Raw genomic sequence first — 25,584 nt, 5'->3', positions numbered from 1 at the left:
AGAGTGGAGGGCTCTGGAAAATCAGCCACTGTTGACCGTGCGCGGCACGGTGCAGGGAAGGGTAAACCGGATGCGTTCCCTGCTTCACAGAGCTTGTCTGAGAGAAACAGTAATATAATCACAAAATTATAATCGTGGAAAGATGAGCTGTTCTGTGGATGCACTTAACGCTGAGCTCAACAAGCAAATAGCGGGGAGGGGGTGGGTTGACCAGGGGAGAGCTGGCCTAGTCTGGGAGGTAATCAAAGGAACGCCCTGAGAAAGACCCCGCTAGGCAGGAATGGAGTTTCCTAAACCAAAGGGAAGAGCCCTTCAAGACCGGAAAGGCCAGGGTGGTTTAGGCATAAAGGAAGTTTGGAATGGAGTGAGGCCAGAAAGGTGCGAAGGACCGTTTGGCCTCCTGAAAGCTCTTGGTCTTTAATCTTCAGGCAGTTTTAAGGTGGGCGGGCGCTGGGTGCGGGGACAACACCAGCGTTGCAGAGGGGAGAACTGACTGCAGAGCTCATGGTGTAACAGCCTAGTTAGGAGACTGATGGGAATCCAAAGGAGAGATGGAAAATGTCTTAAACTAGGGTGGTGGCAGTGGATATGGAGAGAAGTAGGTGGATTTATGGTTTTCGGAAGTAAGATTGAGGAGCCTTGGTGTTGGATTAGCTGTGTGAGTGCGGGAGAGCAGAAGTGGACAAGACGACGTGGCTCTGGACGGAGTGAGATGCTGGTCCCTGAGAATAGGGAGTTCTGGAAGGTGAGATGACCGTTTAGAAAATTAATATACAGGAATAAGTACAACCTTTAATATTGAGTCTTGAGCTCAGGATTTAAGAGCTTTTCAAAAAATGTTTTCTGGATGGTTAACTTATTTCAATAAAATAACTAAAAAATAAAATAAATTTAAAATTTTACGGTTAAAGAAATGTGGTTAAGTAATTGGCCAAGATATATGTTAGCTTTTTCCAGTGTTTTAATCAGTGTTCTAGCTCGTCAGTGTGGAGAGTACTTTGTAGAAAACCGGGGCCAGCGGACAGCAACCTGAAGGCTTGGTGACTGCAGTGCTCCCTCCGGGCTGGGATGGGGCAGGTGGGGCAGTGGGCAGGCCTGCCTGCAGGAGGACTTAGTGAAACTCCTTTGGAAGGCCTAAGAGAGGATTCTTGAAGTCATCGGAATTGGCAAAATTAATTTCACAAATATTTAGTCCACTAGAATCCAGGTACCTTTTGATTCAGCCTCCCTGGAAAGAATAGATATCAATATACAATGTCAGCTATGTAGGAAAGAAAAGCAGGGAGTGAACAAATAATAGAAGTTATTTTCATCTCTTCAGTTGATAGGAGTTTGGTAACAAAGGTGTTGTCAAATTATGTGCGTAAGATTTGTACATTTCATTATATGTAAATTTTGCCTCAAAATGAGAAGAATTGTAAATGAATGTTGAACTCTAGTTAATGATATGCATGGTGAAGTGTTTGAGGATGAAGTGTAGGAGTGTCTGCAGCTTACTTTGAAATGTATCAAACTATAAATAAAATGGATGGAAAGAGGAAAAAATAGATGGATAGATAAACCAAGGAGAGCAACAGTGGAATCTGGGCGAATGAGTATTGGGGTGTTGACTATACAGTCTTCCAACTTTTCTGAACGTTTAAACATTTTCATAATAAAAGTTGGGGAAAGTAGTCCTATAATAGGGAAGAACCTTTGTATTCTAGTTAATCACTAAAGGGATGTTGCCTATAAGCTTAAATTATACATAATGGCCCATCGCTGGGAACCCTGCCTCTAAGGCAAAATAAAGGCCTGGAAGCTAAAATACCTTTGTTCAGATCACAGAAAATATCCGGACCAGGCCCACCTATGAATGGCTGCAGGGAGGAAGAATAACACATCCCCTCCGGAGTCTGGCCGGAACCAGGACTTTACTCCCTCCCCTTTTAGTATAAAAGAAGCCTGAATTCTAACTTGGGGAAGGTGGTTCTTTGCGACGTGAGTCCACCATCTTTTCGGTCTGCTGCTTTCCAAATAAAGTCACTGTTCCTTGTCCCAACAACTCGTCTCTCGATTTGTTGGCCTGTCATGTGGCAAGCAGCACGAGCTGGGCTTGGTAACAGTCCTCTAAGAATGTAGTTCCTTTCAGACAATTGAAGACTAATGTGAAAATATAAAGGACGCAGCCCTTTTCTTTTTTTTTTGCGGTACGTGGGCCTCTCACTGTTGCGGCAGGATCCTTCCGGACTGGGGCACAAACCCATATCCCCTGCATCAGCAGGCGGACTCTCAACCACTGCGCCACCAGGGGAGCCCGTTTTTGTTCCTTTTTTTTGCGTAAGAGGTAAGGGGTTTTTTTTGTTTTTTTGGCGGTACGCGGGCCTCTCACTGTTGTGGCCTCTCCCGTTGCGGAGCACAGGCTCCAGACGCGCAGGCTCAGCGGCCGTGGCTCACGGGCCCAGCCGCTCAGCGGCATGTGGGATCTTCCCGGACCGGGGCACGAACCCGCCTCCCCCGCATCGGCAGGCGGGCTCTCAACCACTGCGCCACCAGGGAAGCCCAAGGACGCAGCCCTAAGCTCACCTGAAACCCATAGCATATGGAAGTACCACACATTTATTTCAGAATTGCCCACTTTATGGCTTAATGTTTAAATTATTTCCAGTTCTTATTGTAATATGTGGGTCAAACACTAAAATTACTCTGTTGTGTACATTTGGAATAATGTAATTGACATTTTTTTCTTACGTCATCCTGGGACAGCTCGGGATGATGCTGAAGAGGTCCAAGAAGAGGAGTGAGGATGGAAAGTAGCAGGAGTTGCAGGAGAGGAACCACATCCCAGAGGAGAGAGGGACTCTGGGGACATTTGTCAGTTTGTCCTCCAGTGCTTAGAGGATGTGGAGTTTTGCAATGAGCCAATCTCACGTAAGTAAAGAACAACAAAGAAAAAGAAATCCTGTGTTTCCTTCTAGAATATGGAGTTAGCTACTGAACTAAACCTACCAATAGATGCAGCTCATACAGCACAGCATGATTTCAACAAGGTCTGAGTAATCATGGAATCAGAAATGGATATCTCATATTATTAAACTGTGCATTTTAAGTAACTGACTTTAAGATAACTGGCTTTTAAAATATTTTTGGATGTCTCAGAAACGACAGTTGTGGAGGTAAGGGTAGGAACACTCACGTATTTTGTCAGCTCACTTGTCATTTAAACCGTACAGAAGCCGTGAGTTGGATGTTAAGTGAAGAGGGTTGCTTTTCATGATTCCTAGTAAGTGCTTATTTTGACTTAGATTTGGTTCATTCGGTCTGTTATATATTTGACAGAGGAATCAAAGACATCTCATCAGAGAAATTGGCGCCCTATTTTGCATCAGCCTGGAAAGGTTAAGGGTGACCCCAGACATCCCAGCTTAAATTACCTGAACCCACTTATATTATAATGTTTTATTACACATTTTCTTAACGTCATCTTTTTCTGGGGGGTCCCAACCCAGTGGTTGTTAACAGGAGTGGGGTGAGGAAACATCTTGTATTTTGAAAAAGCCCAGTTGATGCTGGTAGGCTCCCACTTTCTGAGAACCACTTCTCTAAAATAGAGAACTTGTGTTAACTTTTAGCTGTTTTGGTTAACAACAAATTGTTCGCATAGTACCTTCAACTGAAACCATCACCATATATGATGGTAAAACACTTTTAGACTTGATTTGATGAAAACAAGATGGAGAAAAAAAGGCAATTTGCATTAAAAAAATCAGCCATTAAGTTTGTAAAGTTCCTTACACATAGGCTCCACTTAGACATAGACTTACAACGAATGAACGGAATTTTTTTTTTAAGATATATATAAAGCCAGAGTGCCTGTTTATTAAATTACAGTAAATGTACAACTTAAACAGACTGGGATAGTCATATTGGCATGACTAGTGAACTTTTCCCTCCCTGTAGGTTGTTGATTCTTTAAAAAAAAAACTTTTTAATTATGAAAAAAATTTAAACATACAGAAAAGTTGAAAGATTAATAACTAAACACTCATATAACCATAACCTAGATTTTGCCATAATTATTTATATTTTCTGCCAAACCATTTCAAAGTAAGCTGCAGATGTCATGACACGCTCCCTAAGGAGTTCCTAAGAATGCCATTTTCACAGTTGAGAAAATTAACAATACTTCTCTGATAGTATCTGATCCATCACGAATCTAGCCCATATGCAGATATTTCTCCTTTTACCCCCATATGTCTTTTTGGTTGCTTTTTTCTCAAACACAGTGAATTTTATGATTATGTCTCCATAGTCTTTTAATTTTAAAAAAAATTTATTTATTTATTTTTGGCTGTTGTTGGTTCTTCGTTGCTGTGCGTGGGCTTTCTCTAACTGTGGCGAGCAGGGGCTACTCTTTGTTGCGGTGCCTGGGCTTCTCATTGCAGTGGCTTCTCTTGTTGCAGAGCACAGGCTCCAGTAGTTGTGGCTTGCGGGCTCAGTAGCTGTGACATGTGGGCTCAGTAGTTGTGGCTCGTGGGCTCTAGAGCGCAGGCTCAGTAGTTGTGGTGCACAGGCTTAGTTGCTCTGCAGCATGTGGGATCCTCCTGGACCAGGGCTCGAACCCACGTCCCCTGCGTTGGCAGGTGGATTCTTAACCACTGTGCCACCAGAGAAGTCCCATATGTCTCCATAGTCTTTTAATTCAAGTTCCCAGGGACAATTGACTTTTCTTTTTTAAGACTTGAGGCCAGTGGTTTTGTCCCAGTCTGGACTTGTTAGACGGTTTCCTTGTAGTGTCATCTCATTCGTTCCTCTCTAGTTTGGCCCGTGTATCCTTAGAGACTAGAAGCTAAGTCTAGAGGCTTCACATGGTTCCGGTTTCATCTTTTTGGCAGGACTGCTTCACGGAAGGACCATCCATCACGTGAAGAGGGGAGTGTTAGACTGTCAGGACGCTGAGTCTGACCTCTGTTACGGGGTGACGGCCAGAGTGCGCATTTCCCGCTTCAGTCTGGAAGTGTTCTTTGGGTCACCCTTTGGCACCACTTGAATACCTTGTTTCCTCAACAGCTTTTTACCTAATGATTTTCGCATCCATTTCTGCCTGAGTCAGTGATTTGACTGGAGGTGGCAAAATGGTGGCTTTCAAATTACTTTTACTTTTCTTCTCTATGTATTAGCTGGCATTCTCCTCTAAAGAATGCTTTTCTTTATCAAGTGGGGGTGATTACATTTCTTCTTTAAAAGGTAGGATAAATGCTCAGTTCTTTTTCAATGACCAATTTCCAGAGTAAGGAGTCAGAGTAGCAGTCACATACAGTTGTGGCTAACTATCTTTCTTTTTCATAGATTTTTGCATATTCGGTGTGTTGAAATGAATTTCAGTCACTGATGTTTAAATTATCACACATTTGGCCCGTGGGAGTCTCTTCACGCGATCAGACTGTAAACGAAATGTAAACAAAATGGTAATACTATCAGGGAAACCTGAAGACTGGATATTTGAACATATAGAGGAATGCTTATCAGTTGGGATGTGTTACTGTGTTTATTCAAAAGATACAGGAGTCCTCAGCTCTTACTGGAGTGTTTACTGATGACACAGGATTTACTCAGAAGTAGTTCACGGATGCTGGGGTCCCGGGGGTAGTTGCTGGTGGAGAGAAAGCCTGTTGGACCACATGCTGCGAATCAAGGAGCTGAGTGATGGGTGCTTAGGCCTTTATTTTGCTGTTTTTCTGTACATGCTTGAGAATTTTCCTAATAAGAAGTTTCTCAAGTACTTGAATGTATGTTGATGTTTCCGATTCAAATTTCATATCACAGGTTTTTCCCTAACTCTGTTATTTATATTTTTATCTATGAAAAGCTTATTTTGAAGAAACAGGTATATCGTCCTCTTTGCTGATCCAAAGCCAAAATTTAGCTAGTGTTGAAGCATAATTGCTGTGTAAGTCAAGAAAATTTAAAGCCTTTTAAAATTTGAATAATAGCAAAGAACATTTAAAAAAGTAAAGGTAAAGAATAATTTTAATTATTACATTAATAATTATATATTATAATTATAATATAATTATAAAATTATAATATATATTTATATGGTATTATAATATATTTTATAAATTTTATAATTTATATAAATTATAATTTATAGTTTATATAAATTATATAATGTATAATTTATATATAATTATATATCATAAATCAAATATATTATAATTATATAATAATTATATATTAATATATTCAATTATTGTTATAATAATTTTCTACTTTTTACCTTTTCCTCTTCTTGGAAAGTGTTTTTAAAGCTTTAAAAAAACTACATTATCTTTCTGATATAGTTTTTATTTTGTAAACAAATAGAATTTATTAGTATAAAAAATACTTCCTCCTTATAAAAAATTAGAGAAATAATGGTAATTAGGAAGAATAGGGGAAAGAAAATTACTGTGTCTTCAACCTTAAGGAAACCTCACGGTTCTTCTTAAATTCCTTTTCATCTTTCTCCGGTGCCTAGTTTGTTTATTCACTTCCTTGTTTTACAAAGTCCTACCTACTGAGGTAGTATTTCCTATGTAGCGTGTTGGTAATTCATTACACAGGGCACACTAGCTTTCGTCTGTAACTGCTAGTTTCATCCTAACTCAGTGAAATTTGGGACTTGCTGCTGCTGCTGTTTTTCTGAGGATAAATGGAAAAGTCTTCTCCGGTGCCTTCAGACTTCTCTGTTTGGTTTGCCGGCTTCCGCCACGTGGCAACAAGTATCTGAGTGTCTGTTACTGAACAGTAAGTATCTCAGCTATTTAAAACCCAGTTCAGTCCCACTGTGGAGCCTTTACAGCATCTGCATCCCCAGTTAATGACTGTCAGGTAACCCATTCATTGTGGATGAAACATCTGGCCGTAGATCTCACTGAGGTTGGTGGACATTTGAAATGCCAGCTGGGAATTTTTTTTTTTGTAAAGTATGGATCATTTTATTCAAGGTTTATTCACAAATCTGACAGTATCTTCTCACAATACTATAGAAAAGCACCAGAATAAAACTGACGCAGCAGTATGACTGAATACTCCTGGAAAAAAAGGGCCCTAGCTTTTGAATAAAGGAAGAAAATATACGGAAGGAAAGTTCAATATCTCTAGAATAAAAAGTGCGCTCTTACGGCGCATCTGCGGTGGGGGGCGCTGATGCACCTGACGACCTGGAGATTCGCCCCCGGCCACCGCCCGCCTCCTGGCGGTTTCCTTGGGCTCACGCAGTCATTCAGCACGTACGGTCCGCCCTCCGTATCCACAGGTTCCACATCCGTGGCTGCAACCAACCATGACTGAAAATACCCGAAAAAGAAAAAATTGCCAGAAAGTTCCAAAAAGCGACTGTGCCAGGCAACTATTTTATATATCATTTCCATTGTATTAGCTATTATAAGTAATCTAGAGATGATTCAAAGTGTACAGGAGGACGTGCATAGGTTACGTGCAAACGCTACAGCTTTTTATATCAGGGGCTTGAGCACCCTCGGAGTTTGGTGTCCGTGCCAGGTGCCCTGGAACCAGTCCCGCGTGCATAGCGAGGACGGCTGTACGTACTGAGACAGGCTTAGGCGCTAGTGTGGGGAGCACAGCAGTGAACGAAGTAGACAAGGGACGTTTTCTCATGCTTACGTTCCAGCGAGGAAGGGCTGAGTGTTCACGTGTAGATCGATGTCTGTCGGCAGTGAATCTCTTTAAAAGGCAAGGTCGTGGGTTTGAAAGGATGGGATGTGCCGTTGACGGAGTGGACAGGGACGGCCTCGCCAAGAAGTCAATGAACTGGCAGGGAGAGGATCCTACCTGTGGCGGGGGCTGGGGGGCTGGTGCGTCCGGCGTTCACAGGAACAGCAGGGCGGCCCGTGCGGTTGGGGCGGGGAGCGCAAGAAGCGGGGGGGGGGCGTGCTGTGGGCAGGGCTGGGTGGGGGCCTGGTCCCGGGGTTTCCGGAGCGAGGTGGGGGCCGCGGAGGGCTGCAAGCAGAGGAGCGCCGCGGCCTGCCTTCCATGTTTTAAGGGGTAGGGGCGGCAGCGGGGAGGGTGGTCAGGAGGCTGGGACCTGATCCAGGTGAGAGAAGATGGCTTTTCAGGGGCAGGGCGATGGACAGCAAGGGAGAAGGTGAGCAGTGCTTGGATCCTGCTGATTTTTGGAGGGCGAACAGTGGGATCTGCTGAAAAAGAAGGGGGTCAAGGGTCACTCAGCTGTTTGGGGCCTGAGCGTCAGAGGGTGTATGAGGACAGGAGACAGGAGGACAGAGCGGGGAGCTCTGGGGCAGGCGGACGTCAGCTCTGCCCGTGCTGACTTGAGGGTGCCCGCTGGGCATCTGCGTGGAGGGGCGGGGTGGGCAGTGAACTCTGCGAGGGTGGCGTTCGGCGGGGGCCTGGGGGGTTGGAGCCTGAGCGACAGACCTGCGGGGGAGGCAGGTGAGAATGTGCGCCTCCCGTCACTTTCCCTAGTTTGCCGTTCATTCCCCCCACCCGTCACTGGTCGACGATGGGCGTGGTCGGCGGTGACGGGCAGGAGGGGTGGGTTACCCAGCCCAGTGGGATCAGAGCTGGACCAGAGGGAGCTTCCAGTCTGAACGAACACCCCGGGTGATGCTCGAGCAGGTGCCCCAGGGAGCGGAGCCTTCTCTGAGAAGCACCGTCCAAGGCACCGACCGCATCCTCTTCTTTCATTGACAAGCCGCACGCACCTACCTCTCTGAGTTCTTGATTCTCTCGTGCTTCTCAGCAGACGGGTCCTCTCATCACTCCCTCAGACACTTCTCAGGTCTACCTGTCGTGTGGATGGGAGGAGGGACACTTATTATGGTGGACAAGCAACTAAAAAATCAAAATGCCCCTTCTAAGTGCAGCATTCATAGCCATGAAGTCAGACCACACGCGCCTGACGCTTTCACCTTTGGCAGCAGTGCAGCACCTGCCTTGTGAGTGATGGATGTAGTTTATGAGGCCACTAACGTCAGGGCATTTCCTTTCTGAGACTCGCAGTTCATTCTCCCAGGGGGTCAGCTGTCTTCCTGGAGGGGCCCCTTTCCCTTAACAGTGTTCTTACCTTTTGTAGACCATCAGAGGTATTGACAAGTGGTTCATTACGTTCATGAAGAGGTGTCTGTGAGCCACCAGGTTTTCAGTATTCTGCATCATCCTAAATAAAGCCTGCCTTAGGGTGATACCTGCTTTTGGAGCTGCCACTGTGAGATCCACGGGGAACGGAGTCAACTAAGATGACAAAATTTTAAGTTTCCTGTGCGTGGACCTGCAGTGTTGACAGGTGAGGTTCCCACAGGCTCACCCACGCCCTCCATGTTCCAAAGCAACGACCCATGGGAACGAGTGACCGGACTTCAGTGAGCTTTTCTCCCTGCTTTTTAGGATGGCTGCTCTTTTTCTGAAGAGGTTAACATTACAAAGTGTAAAAACAGAAAATACTTGCATTAGAAGATGTTTGGGTAAATACGTCGTCCAAAAGACGGCGCTGGCGGAGCCATCCCACATTGCCTCTGCCCCGAGCCCGTCCTGCCTCATTCACGCGGAAGCTTTTAGTACTGAAGACACCCAGGACAAGAGAGAAAAGAAGAAAAAGAATGAAACCGCTTTTCGTAATGTTGGAAGAAAAATTAACGAGCGCATCATTCAGGTGCTGGACGAGAAGGGCAACGACCTGGGCCCCATGCACCGGGCGAACGTGATAAGGCTCATGGCCGAGCAGGACCTGCGGCTGGTGCCGAGGGACCCCGGCGCCCAGCCCCCGCGGTACCAGCTCATGACGGGCACGCAGATCTACCAGGAGCGGCTCCGGCTCAGAGGCACGGAGAGGGCCGAGCCCAAGCCTGGTAGGTACCTTGCCGTCTGCCCCCGAGGTCCTCAGGACTGCAGATGCGCAGCTGAGGTCTGGCACTTGCCGGGGCCCCTGTGACAACGCGGCAGTGAGAAACTGAGACGCCCTTTCTTTTTCGTCCACCTATTTCTATCCCTTTTTTCCTATTTCCCTTGCTACTCGTGTCCGTCATGTCTTCCTTTACACCTGTGTAAAATGAGGGGAAAACGAGGTGACCACCACCAAAATAATGGGAACCCTTAACCCCCCCCAACGGCTGCCTGGCCCGGCAGAGTGGCGCGCCGGTGTGATGACGTGGACAGGTGGGGCGGGCTCCTGGTCCTGTCCTGGGCCGCTCACCTGTCGGGGCACCCTCCCCCGCTCCCATCATCTCTAAGGTGGGGGGGGGGGTGTGCAGTTAATCACACGGAAGGGCTCCCCAACTCTGAAGTGATGCCTGGAGCGTGCTCCACGCCCGTGTCGTCACAGTAGGGGTAGGAACGCTCACGTGATGTGCCAGCTCACCTGTCATTTAAACCCTACGGAAGCCGTGAGCTGGCTATTAAGTGAAGAGGTTTGCTTTTCGTGATTCCTAGTAAGCGCTGATCATTATGGAAAACACGCTGGGACGGAGGTCACAAGGCTGGTCCCAGAGCTGCACAGCAAGGCCATGTGTCAGTTTTCTGACACCACATTTAATTAACAACAGGGATGTTGACCGGAAAACAAAAACTATCCACAAGAGGCCAGCTAGGGTGATAAGGACATCAGACTATGTCACGTTTAAAAAAAAAAAAAAGGTGAACAGCCCGAGACGCTTGGTTCAGAGATGGCTGAAGGGCTGACAGAGAACTCAGACCAGCTGGTAGGAGCTGTAAGGAAGCAAAGAGGTGTTAATAAAAGAACTCCTTTTTAGAAAAGTTACTTTCATTTAAATTAAGGAAGAAAAAATATAAGAAGAAAAGAAAGCCTAAAGAGAAAATATAATAAACACCTGTTACCCACCATCCAAAATAAGAATAAGGATTAACTGGTTCCTTTTAAAGAACCATTTCTGTTCTTTCATCAGACAATGGTAACGATAAACAGCATTCCATGTTGAAATACTCTTACTTGGCAGGTAAAAAATTGGTATTTTACCTGTGTCTGTCTCTTGTGTTTAAATGTGTACTGGCGTGTGAAACTACCGGACAGGAGGACTTTTAGGGCCCCCGTAGCAATGTAGCCTTAGGAGGGGGATGGGATGAAGTACAGGCCTCACACAGACTAGCACCAAGTCTCACTCTTTCAAACCAGGACCCACCCTGACAAAGGAACTGACTTTTTCTTCAAATATTGGACAACATGATTTGGACACAAAGAGTAAACAGATTCAGCAGTGGATCGAGAAAAAGTACAAAGTTCAGATTACAATAAAGAAAGGGAAGAATACAGAAGAGCCAGAAAACAAAATGGTAAGTGAAAGCAGGTGTGACTGACAGCTTGTGTGTTTTCGTTTTCTTTCTGATCTTAAAAATACAACTGTAGAAAATCTGGGAAATGTAAAGGCAAAGAAAAGTAACTACTAATCCTACCCAGTGACAGTAGTAGCTTTCCAATTTGTTTTTCAAAATGCAAAATGTACACGTTAGTTTTTCCATTGTAGCATAAATACTTCACCTCGTGAAAACACTCTAGTTCACAGGGCTTCCCTGGTGGTGCAGTGGTTAAGAATCCGCCTGGCCAATGCAGGGGACACGGGTTTGAGCCCTGGTCCAGAGCAGCTAAGCCCATGCACCACAGCTACTGAGCCTGCGGTCTAGAGCCCCCGAGCCACAACTACTGAGCCCTGTGCTCTAGAGCCCGCGAACCACAACTACTGAAGCCCACGCACCTAGAGAAGCCACCGCAAGGAGAAGCCCGCGCACCGCAACAAAGAGTAGCCCCCACTCGCCGCAACTAGAGAAAGCCCGCGTGCAGCAGCAAAGACCCAATGCAAAAATAAATTAAAATTTGTTTAAAACTTTTATAACTTACAGGCTATATGCTATTCTACTTTACAAATTGTAGAGTATCCAACACTTAAATAGGAAACTTAGAAACTTTATGGGTTCATCTTTTAAAGTGTTTCCTCTTTATAAAGGCCTATAAGCATCATTCCATATGAAGTCAAATTGCCTTCTAGAAAGTGTCTATCAGTTTACAGTCCCAAGATAAGTCTGTGGAGTATCTACTTTGCTTTTGGAGTTAGACAACTTGCAGCATCTAAAAGGCAGCATTTATTCCAGCGGTTTTCAACCCTAGTTCCACGTTAGAATGACTCAGGCTACTAGGGCCCGGCCCGGCCCAGTGCAGCTGATCCAGAATCTCTAGGCTGAGTTGTCTGCATTTTTCTAACCACCCCAATGCCTCAGTGAACGGGTGCCGGGAACGGCACTGGGCTGACAACGTGAGGGAGGAGGAGGGGTTCTGCCAGGGCCCAAACCCACTGCTTTGCACTTTTTTCGAGAGGGTGGTCTGGGCCAAACATAGCCCCTCAGTGCCATGACGGGATTTAAAACTATCCAGCCTTCAGTGCATTAGCCTAGTTACGTGGAGTTTGTATAACTGCCTGCTTATTGTACGTGTTTCGGTCAACCTAACCAGGTATGTACGATTCGATTCAGCAAATCCCTGAAGTGGCAGCAATTCAAGCATGCTGGTTTTTATGCATATTAGAGCATCAGCACGGGGAAGAATCAAAGATGTTGGTTTTAAATTAGTCTTTGGCTGTTTTCCTTTTCTAGGAGGAGATATGTAATCAAATACTCCAGACTATGCCTGGAATAGCTACCTTCTCATCCAGGCCACAGCCCATCAGAGGGGGAAAGGCTGTGATGTGTGTGCTTCGTCCCTTGAGCCAAAAGGAAGAGAATGCGTGCAGATCAGCTCTGGGGACCCAGAGAGGACGTGCTCTGAACAGAGAAAATGGAAACGACGGAGCATCCAATGCTCTGCACCAATGATTTTAATAAAAACGTGTCTGAGAGAAAATAACTGAGCTGGCTGGTCTGCGGTCCTTCAAACAAAGCAGTCTGGTGTGCAGCTGGGGCCAGCGTCGCCATGGAGGAGGGCACCTTGCCTTTAGTGCAGTTCAGAAGGCAGTTCAGTCTCCCCGTTTCTGGGCAAAGACGCGCCCTGGTCCTGTGTCCTTTTAGGAGGGATGTACCCACTGAGCCGAGAGGCCAGACTCCGTTTTTCACGAGACGGTCTCACCTTTGGGAATAAGGAAGACAGATTACAGGCAGGCCTCTATATCTGCGGGTCAACCCAACAGCTGATAAAAAATATTTTTTTAAAAAAATCCAGAAAGTTCCAAAAAGCAAAATTTGAATTTATTACCGTCTGCAATTTACATAGCATTTTCATTGTATTAGGTATTGTAAGTAACAAAGAGATGATTTAAGGTATATGAAAGATGTGCGGAGGTTATATGCCAATACAGCTGACCCTTGAACTTGGGGGGGGTTAGGCACGTGGACACCTGCGCACTCGAAAATCCTCATATAACTTTACTTGGGCACCTGCGGATTTTGGTATCCTGGGGGTTCCTGGAACCAATTCCCCATGGATACAGCTCGAATTCAAAATCAAAACTACTGGAATCGTGTGCCTATCAGGTACACGACTATCACACTATATCACACTATATACAACAACAAAACCCCTGTTGTAAAGTAAGAAAGTGAAACCCACACAATTGCTTTGTATCATAGTACAGCCTCACACAGTAATAAGTAGTTGAAAATACGCTAAATAGGCTGCGCCTAGTTTAAGCAATTTGTGGTTTTAAATTAACAGCTTGCTAAGTCTCAACTTACTTTGAGCTTCATTTTTTTCTTGTCAGGGTCATGCACGACGGCATGCCTGCTGAGGCTCTGCTACAATGAAGGAAACAGAAAAACAGTTTTATTTGTAAAACACTGCCACTTGGTATTCGGTATCTGCTAATATGAAAACCCCATGAGTCATTTACATAAGCGGACAGCCGCCTTTCTGTTACATTCTGTTGAGGGATCTGACTTCTACCACTGGAGCAGAACTGTTCCTTAAATCCTGGACTAAAATCACTGCCTCTTCCAAGGACCCAGGTTAGGAATGTATACATTTTCACCCCATGTGCCTGTGGCTTCCTAGTTCCTTCACAGTAAGGGGTCCGGGGGGCCAGTCCTGAAAATCCTTCCGAGATGAAGGGGGCTCTTCTAACTGAACCTGTGTCATCAGCAGCGCCAAACACCAGTGGAAAATCTGACCCAAGTCCTGCTGTCCTTAGCACGAACACTGACCACCAGCAGTTCCGTGGTTTTCTCACGGTCTGGGCTGTGCTAAGCCGGCCGCACCCCCACTTCAGTCTCTACCATTGTTCACACGAGCGCCTGTGAGAGCACCAACCGGGCGCGGGTCCTCGGAGCCGCATGGGCCCCTCCACCCGGGATCACGGTCTCCAAGTCTAGACGAGTGTCCCGAAGCCCTAAGGTCCATATCCTTGTCTCTTGCTCCCTTTCTCAATCCCCAGATGATGGCAGCCCAGAAGGACACCCCAAATATCAGCAGACTCATAAATAATAAGCATATAGTACCAGAGGCCACTGGGTCTCAAATTCCATCACGTAAGAATCACCTGGAAAGTTGGAGACAACACAAATGACTGGGCCCATCCCCCAGACTTCTGATTCAGTGGGTCTGGAGTGGAGCCTGGATGTGCATTTCTTGCAAGTTCCCTGGCAATGCTGAGGGCCAGACTTCAAGCAGCACTGGCAGGGGCCAATCTGTTTGCGGAGTTTGGTGGAGAACCACTCCTGCTCCAGCAGGAGTGAAGGGCCGGAGTCCCCCCCCCCCCACAGCCTCCCCATCTGCCGCCTGGGGCCAGGCTCCCTGGAGCCCAGCAGCCCCCAAGGACGGCGCCCGGGCGGGGCGCTCACCTTCATGGCAAACGTCTTGCCGCAGCTGGCGTGCTCACACACGAACGGGCGCCGCTCTTCGTGGAACGAGAGGATGTGGCTCTGGAGGTTGAACACGGTGGTGTAGGTGCGGCCGCAGCCTTCCCTGGGGCAGCGACACACGTCCCTCTCTGGGGTGTGAATTCTCATGTGCTGCTTCAGGAAATCCTTGCGCTTAAACGTTTTCTGGCACACGTCACATGTTATGTCCTCTGCGGGAGCAGACAAGAAAACAGAGCCCACTTCCCAGGTGTTACCATACAGGAAAAACTAATATGGAATGTATCAAGCAACATATTTGATGCCCAAAACCTCCTGATGACACATAAATCAGAAATCTAGGAGGAAACTAACTCCAGTTTTAACTGCTTGAAAGTGTGCCTCAATTTTTCCAAGTTCCTACGTGACATGAAGTCCCTGTTTTCGTCTGCCAGCAGCAGGGGTTCTCCACCCGGGGGGCGCAGCAAGGGGAGGGAGTTAAACAGACCAGTCTTCTTCCGTGTCCCCCAACACAAAGGGCACACTTCCCACACTGCCCCGCAGACACCAGCCAGTGCCTCCCCGGAGGCCTCACCTGCCCGAGCCTTTAAAATGTGCACAGGCCTCGGCCCAGGACCACGGATCTCTGCTCACATGTCAAACAGCTGAGGTACCCAGCACTTACCAGACGTACTACAGAAACTGTATTTTCAAGTGCATATTTAATGTTTCACCCTTTAAAAGCACCCAATCAGTTTCACAGGGGCAGATATTTGTATCATGCCCCTCGTGCCTGCCTTACCTTTATGGGCTTCTCTCACATGTTTCAGAAGCTCTGTCCATGTTTTTGCCACAAAGGAACATTCTTTTTGACACATATAGCCTATTAAAAAAAAAAAAAAAACAGATTGGTGCATTGCCTTTTGTGACTACTCGGCATAAATACCAATCATAATTAGATTGAAAGAAAATTATCATAAAAAGCAAATTATCAAAAAAATTAGGCTGCAAGGAAACTTATATGCCTATATAATTTTCCTCCTACTTCCAAATATCCTGTTAGCCTCAAGAGGTAGCTATGAAAACTAAGAAAAATTTATTTTACAGTAAAACCAAACAACTGCATGTCAAGGTCCTTCACATAGGCTCTCCCTTCGGCAGGGCTCCATGAGGAGGCCCTCCCTCTCCTGTTCTCAGTGAGTTGCATACACGGCCCACGGATTCCCAGCTGCTGCCATATCCCCCAACCCCTCCTCCACGGCTCAAGGCCTCTTTCCCCTCCCCTCCCCCTGCTTTACCTCTGCCTCTTTTTTTACTCAGCCCTTTGCCCTGGATAAACCACCAAGGATAACCATGCCCACCCCCAGCTTCCTGTAGTGTCAATATCTTGTAAATTTCATGCTGCAAAAATGAACTAGGAAGAAGCAGCTAAGGGAAAAAAGAAAACAAGATTCCAGAGAAAAACTGTGAACAAAAACGGACACTGTGCAAAGCACTAGAACTGGATTAGTCAGTGTAACAGTCAGCCTGAGCTTCACCCAATAAAATACCAGATAGAAACTAAAAGACTCAACTACTAGTCTCTTGTTTAAAAAAAAAAAAAAAAAGGGACTTCCCTGGTAACGAAGTGGTTAAGAATCCGCCTGCCAATACAGGCGACACAAGTTCGAGCCCTGGTCCGGGAAGATCGACAGGCCACGGAGCAACTAAGCCCGTGCGCCACAACTACTGAGCCTGCGCTCTAGAGCCCACGAGCTACAACTACTGAGCCCACATGCCACAACTACTGAAGCCCGCACACCTGGTGCCTGTGCTCCCCAACAAGAGAAGCCACCGCAATGAGAGCCCGCGCATGGCAACAAAGAGTAGCCCCCACTCGCCGCAATTAGAGAAGGCCTGGGCACAGCAATGAAGACCCAACGCAGCCAGAAATAAATAAATAAATAATTTTTTTTTAAAGTCATATAAATTCTAAGCCTTGGGAAACTGGAATATGTATCAAAAACCCTTCATGGAAACAGAAGAGATTCAAGCTGTTGGCTTAATCAAGTCTTTCTGAAAAAAGTTACAATCTGATTACTCCAAAAACCTCCAACTATAATCCAAGTCCTTTGAATGCCAACAAGGAAAGAGAAGAGGTTAAAAGCAGCTCGGGCTTCCCTGGTGGCGCAGTGGTTGGGAGTCCACCTTCCGATGCAGGGGACGCGGGTTCGTGCCCTGGTCCGGGAAGATCCCACATGCCACAGAGCGGCTGGGCCAGTGAGCCATCGCAGCTGCGCCTGCGCGTGCGGAGCCTGTGCTCCGCAATGGGAGAGGCCACAACAGTGAGAGGCCCACGTACCACGCAAAAAAAAAAAAAAAAAGCAGCTGAAGCAGCAAAGGCACAGCTGGAGTCCCAACCCTTTCACAGGAAGAAGCGTAAGCAGGCACGGCTGTAAACAATAAACGTTAACTCTCAACAGCAACAACAGGGAGTGAGAGGGCAGACAGGACACCCAGCGCCTCTTTGGCCAAGAGCATAAAACCTGAGCAAGCGGATGGAGCCCCTGCCCACGCAGTTTCAGCTTCTCCGGATGACCACAGACGTGAGCAGTCAGAGAATTAAACAAACACGCTCTACTGCTGGTGTGCCCCTCAGAGCGGGCACCAGTACGTACCCTCGTGGACCTTCCCGTGTCGCTTCAGACTGCTGGGGGAAGCGAAGTGTTTTCCACATCCTTCGTGGGTGCACCTGGGTCAACAACACACGAGCGTTAGCTGATCCACTTTCAGACAGAACTGTGCTTAAAGAGTATGTCCTCCTCATCTTGCCAAAGTCTCCTCTTCCAACAACCAAACCAGTCATAAAAATGGGATTTCAAATTCAGACCTAGTTGTAGGTGAAATGCAAGTTACTTCACCAGCCTTGGGCAGAACAAACGGAGAGAAAAAAAAATCATTACTTTTTTTTTTTTTTGCTTATGTGATCAAATTAACAGTTTTCATCTTTATACCTCTGAAAATATACCCTGTTTTCATGGCAACAGAAAGATGGCTCAGGTAAACACCTAAGCCATCCTGAGTCAACAAGTCCCAGGCAGGGGACAGGCCAGCCGCGCACAGCGCCAGCCAGGGCTCGTAGGACAGCCATCAGCAGGTGCCCTTTGCAGGTGTCTTTCAGTGCGTCCAGTCACCTCTTCCTGTTCCTCCCGAAACCCGCTCTGACGCAGGCTAAGCCCAGATACCTTTGTTCTACAGGAAAGAAATACTTAGCGTCTTCATAAGGACACTGCACACCATTGAACAGGCTCTATTTGACTAGTTAAGACCTAAGCCTTCCCTTCAAGCTTAACCACAATTGTACTAATTTCACAAATTATTCTGAAACACATTAAATCTTTCTTTTAGAGAAACAAAAGCACAAACTTTTGAAATGCCCCAATACATAAATAGGCATACACTGTACAACTTAACAGGAAACTGTTGATTAAGAAACTGTTTCTGAGCATTGGTATGCAACCTATGCATTTTAATCTCATCCCCACCGAACTTTAAGAGGTTTTCAGGCACGTAAAGTACCTACTTGAACGGCGGCTCGTTGGTGTGCTGGCACTGATGGATTTTCAGCTGCTGATGCTTCTTAAAGGTCTTGTTACAACCTTCAAAACTGCACTGTTTAAGTAAAGGTTTGTTAGTCTCAAAAAAAAAAAAAATCAAGAACAGTTCATAACAGAATCCTCTCAAGATAAAAATATTGCAGAAAATTACATACTTGCTACTTTCACCCATTTAGTTACTATAGAATTCAAGAAGCTTTGAAGAGTAACACATATGAAACAGCAAAAACGTTTCATTTGGGGTAGTCTACCAATAATATACTTTAATTAGCAAAAAAGTTTGCTTTCAAAATAAGCCATTATTATGATAGCTAGTGTCAAACTAAATTCGGATATTTGACCGACAAAATTTGGTTGATGAAAATTTTAGACACACAGGCAATACACATTAAAAAGTCATAATTTAAGCATATAAAATCATTCATACTTACTACATATTGTTTTTGCTGGTTTTCATGTTTGCGTTCAAAATGTTTCTTCAAGTTTGATTTTGTGCTGAATTTCTGATCACAGCCACTAGCTGTACAACTGTTAGGAAATTGCATAAACCAAAATATTAAACCAAGGGAAGAGAAATTTTAAGATGTGTACATCCTCCCACTTTATAAAAGCTAATTATTCCACAGTATTATTAAAAAAGTCTTTAACAAATTCCAAAGTGTTCAGCCGTAGCACGTAACGCCTCTCAATCTGACGTGATTATATGTAACGAGAGATGCATTTTCTTGTTAGGCGTCTGAAGTTCAGCACAGTGCAGCAGGCATTGTACAGCAGGCAGAGGGGAGATGAAAAGTACTAGCACCAAAAGCCTAACTGCTTAGACCTAAATCATGCTTAAGTTAAACTGTTCTCAGTTTAGCATCTGATAACTTTAGTTTTGCTTGAAACGTCTCTACAAACTACATTTCCAAAAAGACCTCAAATAAACAAAACAAACAAACTGGTTTCAGCTTATTATTAGAGGTAAAAAACATATTAACAGATGCATAAACCATTAGGCCCTGTGACATAGTAGTTCCCCTTAATGAGTGTTTCTACATATTGACCTTGAATTATCTAAATTCTTTGTGATTTTTAATATGTGCTCTTTTTGTGATGAGTTTTCAACAAGCCGGATGGATGAAGCAGGACTTCCTTTACAAGCCCTCATCTTACCCATCATTCACCGATAAACCCCGAATAACGCTCCTATCAGGCACCACGCCACCCACAGGGACAGGCAGAAAAAGGTGGAGACCAACAGTGCAGAGTGACAGCGGGAGAGATGCCCGAGGCCGCTGGAAGGACACGAGGGCTGCTGTGGCAGAGACCACCCACCCCAGTTCCAACACGCACTGTCTCTGACCTCAGGAACAAAATGCTGACTTTCAGCTGGGTTCACGGCCAACAGAAACAGAGCTTCTTGCAGCCTCCCTTGTAATGAGGCGTGGTCCCACAGCTAAGTTCTGGCCCATGCTGCTCAGCTCCCGCAAGGTGTCTAAAAAGGGAGCACACCTCTTTTGCCCCTCCCTCCATCCCGGTGGCACGAATGCTTATGTGACAGCTGGAGCTCCGACAGCCATCTTGGACCATGAGGACTGCAGAGGAAGTTAGGAGGAGCCCCTGTCCACCTCGGCCTTTCTGCATCTTAGTTATGCAAGAGAGACAGAGACTATCCTGTTTTAGCCTCTACTGGGCTGAGTTTTCCATCACTCTTGACTTCAATCCTAACACAGACATCCAACCCAACACCACTGTGGGGCAGGACGGGGCCAGGAAAGTCCTGCCAGGAACCAAAGAGCAGAGGCAGGGGGCATGAGACCCCCTGGCAAAGTTGGGGGTGGGAGTGCTGCAGCCCAGTTAAGAAGAGCTGGACCACCACTTCCTGTCAGAGTCCAGCAAATGGGGCAAGACCACAAAAGTGCGCAGGCACAAAAGTCATTACCTAAGCAGCGCTCAAAACCACTGCCCAGCTTTAGGAAAGGAAGCAATGTGGAGAGTGATGTGAGAGAGGGCCGGGGAAACAGCCTTCAAGTGAGGCGTGCAGGTCAGCGCCTGAACCGAGACACCAGCAGCTGGGAGAGGGGAGAGGCTCAGATGGGTAAGGACAGCCCCTGCAGACCTCCTGCTGTGGAGGACGGGAGGGAAGAACGAGGAGTCCTGCGGGTCAGCAAGCAGGCGGTGATGCCGCCTGACAAGACAAGAACGGACCAAAGACAAAGCTTGTGGACTGTCAGGGACCTGGGCCCCACGGAACCAGGGAGACAGCCAAATAACGCCGCCCAGCAAGCAGCTGGACTTGGGGATCTGGCGCTAAAGAGAGGGATCTGGGCTGGAGAGCAAGTCGGAAGAGACACTGCAGTGGTCCTGCTCCAGCAGGAGTAGCCCTTGCCGTTCTATCCAACCCGCGCATCTGTATCCAGCCCCATTTTTATTTAAGACTTGGTTTTTTAAATAATATACAGTCACTTAGCTCAGAAACCAAAAGCATGGAAAGGGACACAGCTGCATGGTTCCTTCCACCCCTGCCCCTACCAACCCAGGACTCCCACAACTCCCAGGACAGGCAACAATGTTCCTTAGTTTTGCTATGTAGCGTTTAGGATTTCTTTATACAAACAGAAGCAAATATAAATAGAGGACTTCCTGTCTACCTCCCCTGCGCTTTTTTACACAAACAGGTAGCCCAAAATACACCCTCTTCCGAACCTTGGTTTTTCAACTAATAAGCCCCAGAGATTTTCTTACAGTTTCACAGGGAACACCTGCATTCCTTTTTCCCACTGTATAGTATTCCACGTGTGAATATACTTTAACTGGTCCTTCCTGATGAGCAGGAGGGCTGCTCCCATCTGTGACTTAACAAGCCCTCCAGGTGATTCTGATGGACCCCAAATTTGAGATCCACTGCTTTAAAGTAGCTGATTTAAAAGAAACGCAGTAATATCTACCTTTTCAGAGATAACGAGCAACTCCACGGAGAAGAATGAAATTAACACTGGCATGGCAGAGGAGTGGGGGCTTAATTGAAAGAAAGAGAAGAGAAGCTGTTAAAGCTCTACTTCCCCGTGCATATGTCTCTTATCCCAGCAGCTGATTGGTTTGTAAAGACCCTGAGGACTACAGAGCCCAGAATCTTGCCAGGGAAGCATTTTCCACCTGGTCCGAATTTTCGAAGGTTGATTTCCCGTTTAGGATCTACTTTAAAGGGAGACAAGAGGATGCAAACTCAATACGACTTCCGACGAACGCGTCCCAGAAGTTATCACACGCAATGACCCACGAGGCTCTTCACACATTCCAAAGCCTGTCTCAGGAGATGCAGGGAAAGCAGCTCCACTTCCTTCACCTTGAAGATCATCAGCCACTTTTCTGTGCCAAACACCACCCGCTTCTGAGGCCCGACGACAGCTCTCTACTTACACACAGCGCTTTTCTCCGCTGTGAACCAGGGCGTGGCGGCTCAGGTGCCATTCCCTAACGAAGGCCTTGCTGCACCCCTCATGGTCACAAACAAACGGTCTCTAGAAGGAAGGCGACAAAAAGCACGTCAATCCTGCCTGCCTCAGTGGCTCTGGTGTTACTTCAAGCCCTAAACTATCTGACGGGCAAAGCCGCGGACTCTGTCTGCAGAGGTGGTTTCCACCCAGTAGGTGCTGAGCACCTGCTACAGGAGGCCAGGCAAGGATCTCCCGCCCGGGGTCACACGACAACCGAAATGCCGCAGCTGCTCGCAAGGTTGGTGCAGCAGACTCCGTTCTAGGAACACCATGTGAAGCCAGCGGGCAGCCTGCACAGTAATCGTACGGTATTGTGAACCTGCTCCTAGCCTACACCCGGCTTCAGCAGCGACCCCCTCAAAGACTTCCTGCCGGTTCTCAGCGCGGCCTGTGTGCACGGATCCTCTCCTCCCGCCCAGCACCTCCGCATCCATTCAGGGCCCGGGGCAGGCGGTCTCATCTGGACAAGACCACTGTCTGCTCAGAGAACGCCTGGCACAGCTGCGGAAGAGTGGCTCGCGTCCCAGAAAGCGCACAGGCGCCCGGACACACACAGCTCACGGCCCCAAGTGCAACCAGCAGTTGGGAAGAAGGGCCTCCATCCCGAACAAAGTCAAAACATGTCCCCCGTATAACCAGTTCTGTGCACTTAACTATGGAAAACATGCTCCAGAACAGTCCAGGAAGGAGGTTCCAAGCCCTCAAAGGATGCTACTGGTAGCAAAGCAGGTGGACAGGAGGACAAGAGCTGCGTTACCAGGGCAGGTGCACAGAACTCTGCACAGCCCGTCATGGAGGACGTTCGAAAAATATCTGTCAAATTAATGTGAGATTTGGGATGACATGACTCCAAGTTTTCTAGCCTGTGTGAAGAAAGCTGGGAGTGCCAATATCCTAAATACAGCCCACGAGTCTGAAAGGAAACGTAAGGTCTAATCTGGACATCCTGGTAACAGGGCCCAGAATTTAGGGCGGGGGGGCTGAACGGGCGAGAGGAAAGAGAGGGAGGCGAAGCATAAAGCATGTCGTGAAGGAAGCCCGTCACAGGGTAAGAAGAAGCCAAGGGAGTGGGGCAGGTGGAGAACCTTGAGGGCGGGGGAGGAGCCAGGGGAAAGGGTCAGCGAGTGGGACAAGGTCCTGGGGAGGGAATGGTCAGCCTTCAAATGCTGCAGGGTAAGGGGGACGGACAGCATAAGGACACACGGAGGGCTGACCTGTAAGTCAGGAAGTGCTCGGAGTAGAGGCAGGAGCCGCAGCGCCCTGGTTAAGGGCCTTCAGCTGACGCCCTGAGAAGCCAGACTCCGCGAAACTCGGCCAATTCCTAGGCCTCCATGAGCCGCCCTTTGCTCACCTGTCACCTTCCAAAGGCTTCCTACTGCACCCAAAACAAAACGCAGGCTCTAAACCCATTTGTACCCTGGCCTACAAATGACCCTCCAGGCGTGCCCCTCAGGCTCTCCTTGAATGGTTCCCCCACCCAATCACATTGGCCGGCGCCCACCCCCAGGACCACACGCTCCTCTGGCAGTTCTCTCTGCCCGGGCTGTTTCTCCCTCAAATGTCTGCAGGGCTGGGAGCTTTCCTTCTCCTTCAGGTCAAGAGAGAGGCCTCTCCGGACCACCCTCCTGCAGCCCTCTCTTCACTGCGTCGCATTCCTACTTATTCCGCTGTCCTCCCGCTTAAAGCATAAGGTCCGTGATGCCAGAAGCCTTGCCTATCGTATCGGCTGCTCTCCGAGCCAGGACGGTACTCAACTATGAATGAACGAACACATGCTGCTTGCAAACCTCCAGTACTCTTAAGTTCTCCTCTATTCCGGTCCCAGGAGGCGGGGCCTTTTAAGGCAGGTTGGGGGTGGGCGTGAAAAGGAGTATTCCAACCTTGCAAATATTTACACGTTGGGGACGTGGCGACTGGCCACAAATCAAGCTCAAAGAAGGGGAAAGTGTTGCTTAGTGAACCCTAAGCCCACGGCAAAGATATCTCGGTCCTAGAATTCCCTGTCTACCTCTCCAGTCCTTCCCTGTCCTAAGGCATGACTGGTTCGCCTGTGCGGTCCCGGGGGCCAAAGCTGAACGCGTCTGCGCACCCACGCGCGGGACCCTCAGGCAGCGCCCACCTGGCGCGCACCGCACCACTAGTCCCCGGCCTGGACGCCACGCCCCCCGCGGCCACGCCTCCGGCCTCGTTACCTCCCCCGTGTGCTTGCACAGGTGCGCGTCTAGTTTCCAGGCCTTGTTGTAATTGGCGCTGCAGTCCGGGAAGGAGCAGATGAACCTCTGAGGGGGCGCCGGGGGCGGCGGGGCTAGGCTCTCGCCGGCCGCGACGAACGCGTCTGCGATGGTCAGGGACGACACCGCCTCGGCGACAGAGGCCGGCGGCTCCAGGGTGCCCGGGGTCAGGCACTCGGCCACGTGCTGAGCCACGTGCAGCGAACCGAGGCCGACCGACCGCTCCGGGAGATCCTACGCTCGGTCCGACCGCACTTCCGGTAGCGCGGCCCCGGCGGGGCGGGGCTGGAGCGCCGGCGCAGTCGCGCATGCTCCGAGAAGCCCCTCGCCGGCCCGCGTTCGCGCATGCTCTGAGAAGCTCCTCGCCGGCCCTCGCCCCTCCCGCCCTGGGGCAGGAGCGGAAGCGAGGAAAGACCGGCCAGGCCGCCCTCATCCTCCCTCCCAGCAAAAGATGTCCGCGAGTCGCAGGCCCTGTGATGGACCCCAAGGCGACTGTTAAATGTGTTCCCCTCCGCCACCACCCTTTTCAAAGTACTACCCTTGCATGATCTAAACTATCCAGTTGTTACTACTTTCTGGGTTTGTCTTCTTTATGGATTCATTTCCTGCAAGCTCTCTACATGCTCCCTCTGCAAGCCCCCTGGCAGTGCATCCTAAACTTGCTTAAAATCAGGTGGAGACCTCTTAAAACTTCCAAGCCCAGAGCATATACCGGACCAATTAAATCACAATTTCTGTCGGTGGGGAACGGGAATCCATAGTCTGGAAATTCCCCAGGTGATTCCAACGTTCAGACAAGTTTGGGGACCATTGCCCTGAGGCCTTGCTGCTCAGAGTGTGGTCTTCGGGTCAGCAGCATCGTTCGTTAAAAATCGGAACGTCGGACCTGCGTGAATCGGAGAGGTCTCTAGGTGATCTGATGCACAATGGAATTTGAGAAGCACTGTTCAGAGGCTTGAATGGTATGGATATCTTTGTTTATGGGGACCACATGTTTGAAGGACATCCTTGGATGAGGATAACAATGACAGGATGGTCTGATGTTCCCCCACGTGTGTACTTTTCACAAACTGCATCACTTTGAATCACTTGGCAAGCCCTTGTCTGATGGTGATGAGCAGTCGCTGCAAAGAAGTGCAGTTCTGGAAACCAACCAGGACTCCCACGAGGATAATGGCCTGTCTTGTCGGGTGTCAGGGGGACCGGGAGAGGAAGTCTGGGATGCGCATACGCATGCTGCTTTTCTCCTTTGCCGGTCCAAGCCCTCTTCAGGGGACAAGTCCGCAGACGTCCCTCCCACAACTCTGCACATCTTAAATGGTTTCCCTGGTGCCGTTCCGGCTACCTCCTCTGCATTCCGCTCTCCCCCCGCCGGTTGCGTGGTGACCCTCCTCCTCTTCCGCCCTTCTCTTGGCCTCCTGACGCATACCGCGCTCCGTGCCTCTGCTCCTGCCTTCCCAACTTCTCGCATCTCCTTAACCAACGGCTCTCCACAACTTCTTCTCGGTA

General features: G+C 48.0%; 2 protein-coding genes and 1 long non-coding RNA gene across 10 annotated transcripts; 1 reads left to right on the top strand and 2 right to left on the bottom strand.

Annotated features, from left to right (window-relative positions):
* The first annotated feature begins 262 nt into the window (after window positions 1-262).
* MTIF3 (mitochondrial translational initiation factor 3) lies at window positions 263-12,847 on the top strand. The gene is given in 5 exon segments (XM_067016744.1): window positions 263-727; window positions 729-745; window positions 9,388-9,848; window positions 11,129-11,286; window positions 12,598-12,847. Coding segments are annotated over 5 exon segments (1,050 nt in total). The 5' UTR covers window positions 263-532; the 3' UTR covers window positions 12,817-12,847.
* LOC136792810 (uncharacterized) lies at window positions 6,379-10,225 on the bottom strand. Its single transcript, XR_010837269.1, has 4 exons — window positions 8,710-10,225; window positions 7,816-8,180; window positions 7,648-7,707; window positions 6,379-7,310 (listed from the first exon to the last, which is right to left on the bottom strand). It is a non-coding gene; the product is annotated as an uncharacterized lncRNA (long non-coding RNA).
* On the bottom strand, window positions 12,796-24,374 carry GTF3A (general transcription factor IIIA). Of its 8 annotated transcripts, none has more exons than XM_059042334.2 (9): window positions 24,037-24,374; window positions 21,768-21,868; window positions 18,797-18,893; window positions 18,332-18,420; window positions 17,427-17,500; window positions 15,572-15,652; window positions 14,773-15,032; window positions 13,672-13,731; window positions 12,796-13,066 (listed from the first exon to the last, which is right to left on the bottom strand). In XM_059042334.2, exons 6-9 carry the CDS (start codon window positions 15,645-15,647, stop codon window positions 12,935-12,937), a joined length of 528 nt encoding a protein of 175 aa, XP_058898317.2. In that variant the 5' UTR covers window positions 15,648-15,652; window positions 17,427-17,500; window positions 18,332-18,420; window positions 18,797-18,893; window positions 21,768-21,868; window positions 24,037-24,374; the 3' UTR covers window positions 12,796-12,934. The 8 variants fall into 8 exon arrangements, with proteins under 8 accessions (XP_058898317.2, XP_066872840.1, XP_066872842.1 ...); XM_067016739.1 differs by having other exon boundaries at window positions 14,773-15,002; window positions 24,037-24,370; XM_067016741.1 differs by having other exon boundaries at window positions 14,773-15,002; window positions 21,296-21,868; window positions 24,037-24,366.
* Between the last annotated feature and the right edge of the window lie 1,210 nt (window positions 24,375-25,584).

Source organism: Kogia breviceps, chromosome 16 (genome assembly GCF_026419965.1).
Source record: "Kogia breviceps isolate mKogBre1 chromosome 16, mKogBre1 haplotype 1, whole genome shotgun sequence".
NCBI classification, from domain to species: Eukaryota; Metazoa; Chordata; class Mammalia; order Artiodactyla; family Physeteridae; genus Kogia; species Kogia breviceps.
Note: the sequence above shows the minus strand (reverse complement) of the source record. Positions and strands in the feature narration are given on the sequence as shown.

What these genes read in the sequence shown, in the direction of transcription:
- GTF3A (XM_059042334.2), bottom strand. Translation starts at nt 15,647, where the DNA reads ATGTGTCAAAAAGAATGTTCCTTTGTGGCAAAAACATGGACAGAGCTT. An exon ending in TGTGAGAGAAGCCCATAAAG is followed by an intron (nt 15,033 to 15,571) that starts GTAAGGCAGGCA and finishes ACACCTGGGAAG; the next exon opens with TGGGCTCTGTTTTCTTGTCT. An exon ending in GCAAGACGTTTGCCATGAAG is followed by an intron (nt 13,732 to 14,772) that starts GTGAGCGCCCCG and finishes CCTTCATTGTAG; the next exon opens with CAGAGCCTCAGCAGGCATGC.